The sequence below is a fragment of the Micropterus salmoides genome, unplaced genomic scaffold (genome assembly GCF_014851395.1).
Source record: "Micropterus salmoides isolate LMB-PRFRI ecotype aquatic unplaced genomic scaffold, ASM1485139v1 Ms_hic_scaffold_10, whole genome shotgun sequence".
In the NCBI taxonomy this organism is placed as follows: Eukaryota; Metazoa; Chordata; class Actinopteri; order Centrarchiformes; family Centrarchidae; genus Micropterus; species Micropterus salmoides.
This window is the reverse complement of record NW_024040041.1, coordinates 14,262,568-14,264,091: the sequence shown is the minus strand read 5'-3', so window position 1 is coordinate 14,264,091 and position 1,524 is coordinate 14,262,568. Positions and strand designations below refer to the sequence as shown.

At 36.2% G+C, this 1,524-nt stretch overlaps 1 gene segment (V, D, J or C); it reads right to left on the bottom strand.

Moving 5' to 3' along the window:
- LOC119887190 lies at positions 1-555 on the bottom strand. The segment is given in 2 exon segments: positions 1-423; positions 514-555. Coding segments are annotated over 2 exon segments (342 nt in total).
- Between the last annotated feature and the right edge of the window lie 969 nt (positions 556-1,524).

Here is a 1,524-nt window from a genome sequence, read left to right as displayed (position 1 = left end):
TATATGTATTTAGTTTGCAAATGAATTTAACATTCTGCTTTGTGATAAATGTGAAAAAAAGTGATACTAAGCCAACTGAATCTTCCCAGTAGTTTTTGTATGACTCTCCTGTTAATGTGTTTCACTGTGGATCTCTGGCACAGTAATACACAGCAGTGTCTTCAGGCTGCACATTCTGTCCGTTTAGAGTCACTCTGTTGCTGGAAGAGTCTAAGTCGATACTGAACTTGTTCTTTAGTGAATCTTTGTAGTATGAATATCCAGTATTTTTCATTCCAATCCACTCCAGTTCTTTCCCTGCAGGCTGTCTGATCCAAGCTGTGAAGCTGCCAAGTGAATAAGAGACCTGACAGGTGATGGTCAGACGTTGACCTGGCTGCACAGTCACAGAGGCTGGCTGTGTCAACTGTTCACACTTCACACCTGTTAAAAAAAGAAAATGTTTAGTAACAAATGATCAAGTTATACTGCAAAAGAAGAACTGCTGACTTTGACAAATCCAGAGAGACTCACATCCAGCTCCCAACAGCAGCAGCAGAGCTACAGAAAACATGGTTTATGTTGAAAGTGACGTGCTGTGAACTCCACTGACAGCCTGATGGGAAGTTTTTATAGCTGAGTAACAAGGAAGGTCACTGAGTTTGCATAGAATCAAACACATGAAGCATCAATGTTGGTCTAACTGGAGCCAATAGAAGAGTCTGTTGACTGTTATTATATCTGCAGAGTGAAAACATGCCTGGAAATCACCTCTGCTTTACATATATTTTCATTTCAATGCACATTATTTCATTATAACTATTCTTAATGGAAATATTGACATGAATCATGGATAATGGAAAACATATTCATTAAAATAATATTGCTGCAAACACAAATACAGTGACAGCAGCCGGGATCATGTAGATGGTATAAAGACTTAAGTCTGATGCTGCTGGTTTGAAGGTTTGCGTAAAAGACGATGATGAATAATTTCAGTGTTTGCAGATGTCAAAGACATCATTTCAAGACGAAAACAGTTGCTCAGGAAATGAAACGTGTGTGACTAAATGCAAAAACCATGTTTTTTATATTAGAAAAAACTAAAGTAGTTCACGCATTTATATGTTACTTTATGTGATTATAACTACATTTTACATTTATCTGTGTCTGATTATGTCAGAAACAAAACTTAATCAATAAGTCTTAATCAGATATTATGCTAGGTGGTTATTTGTTGTCGGGATGTTGTTTGTTGTATAAAAAAAATAAACTTAAATATGCTGTCATACTTTTCTGTTGAAAATGTGCTGAATCAAGTTAACACATAACTTTTGTTTGGGGTAGAAAAGTATCAACTATCACAGTATCCAGTGTACATGTTAAACTTTAGTTCAGTCCAGTAAGTGTCAGTTAAGATCAATGAGAACAGCAGATCTGAGTGTCTCCTTTTAGAAACTTGACACTGACTGCCCTCTAGTGATTTTGTGAAAGAATCTGCAACATTTTGTGTCACTTTCATATTATGACTCACTTTAGATTCCA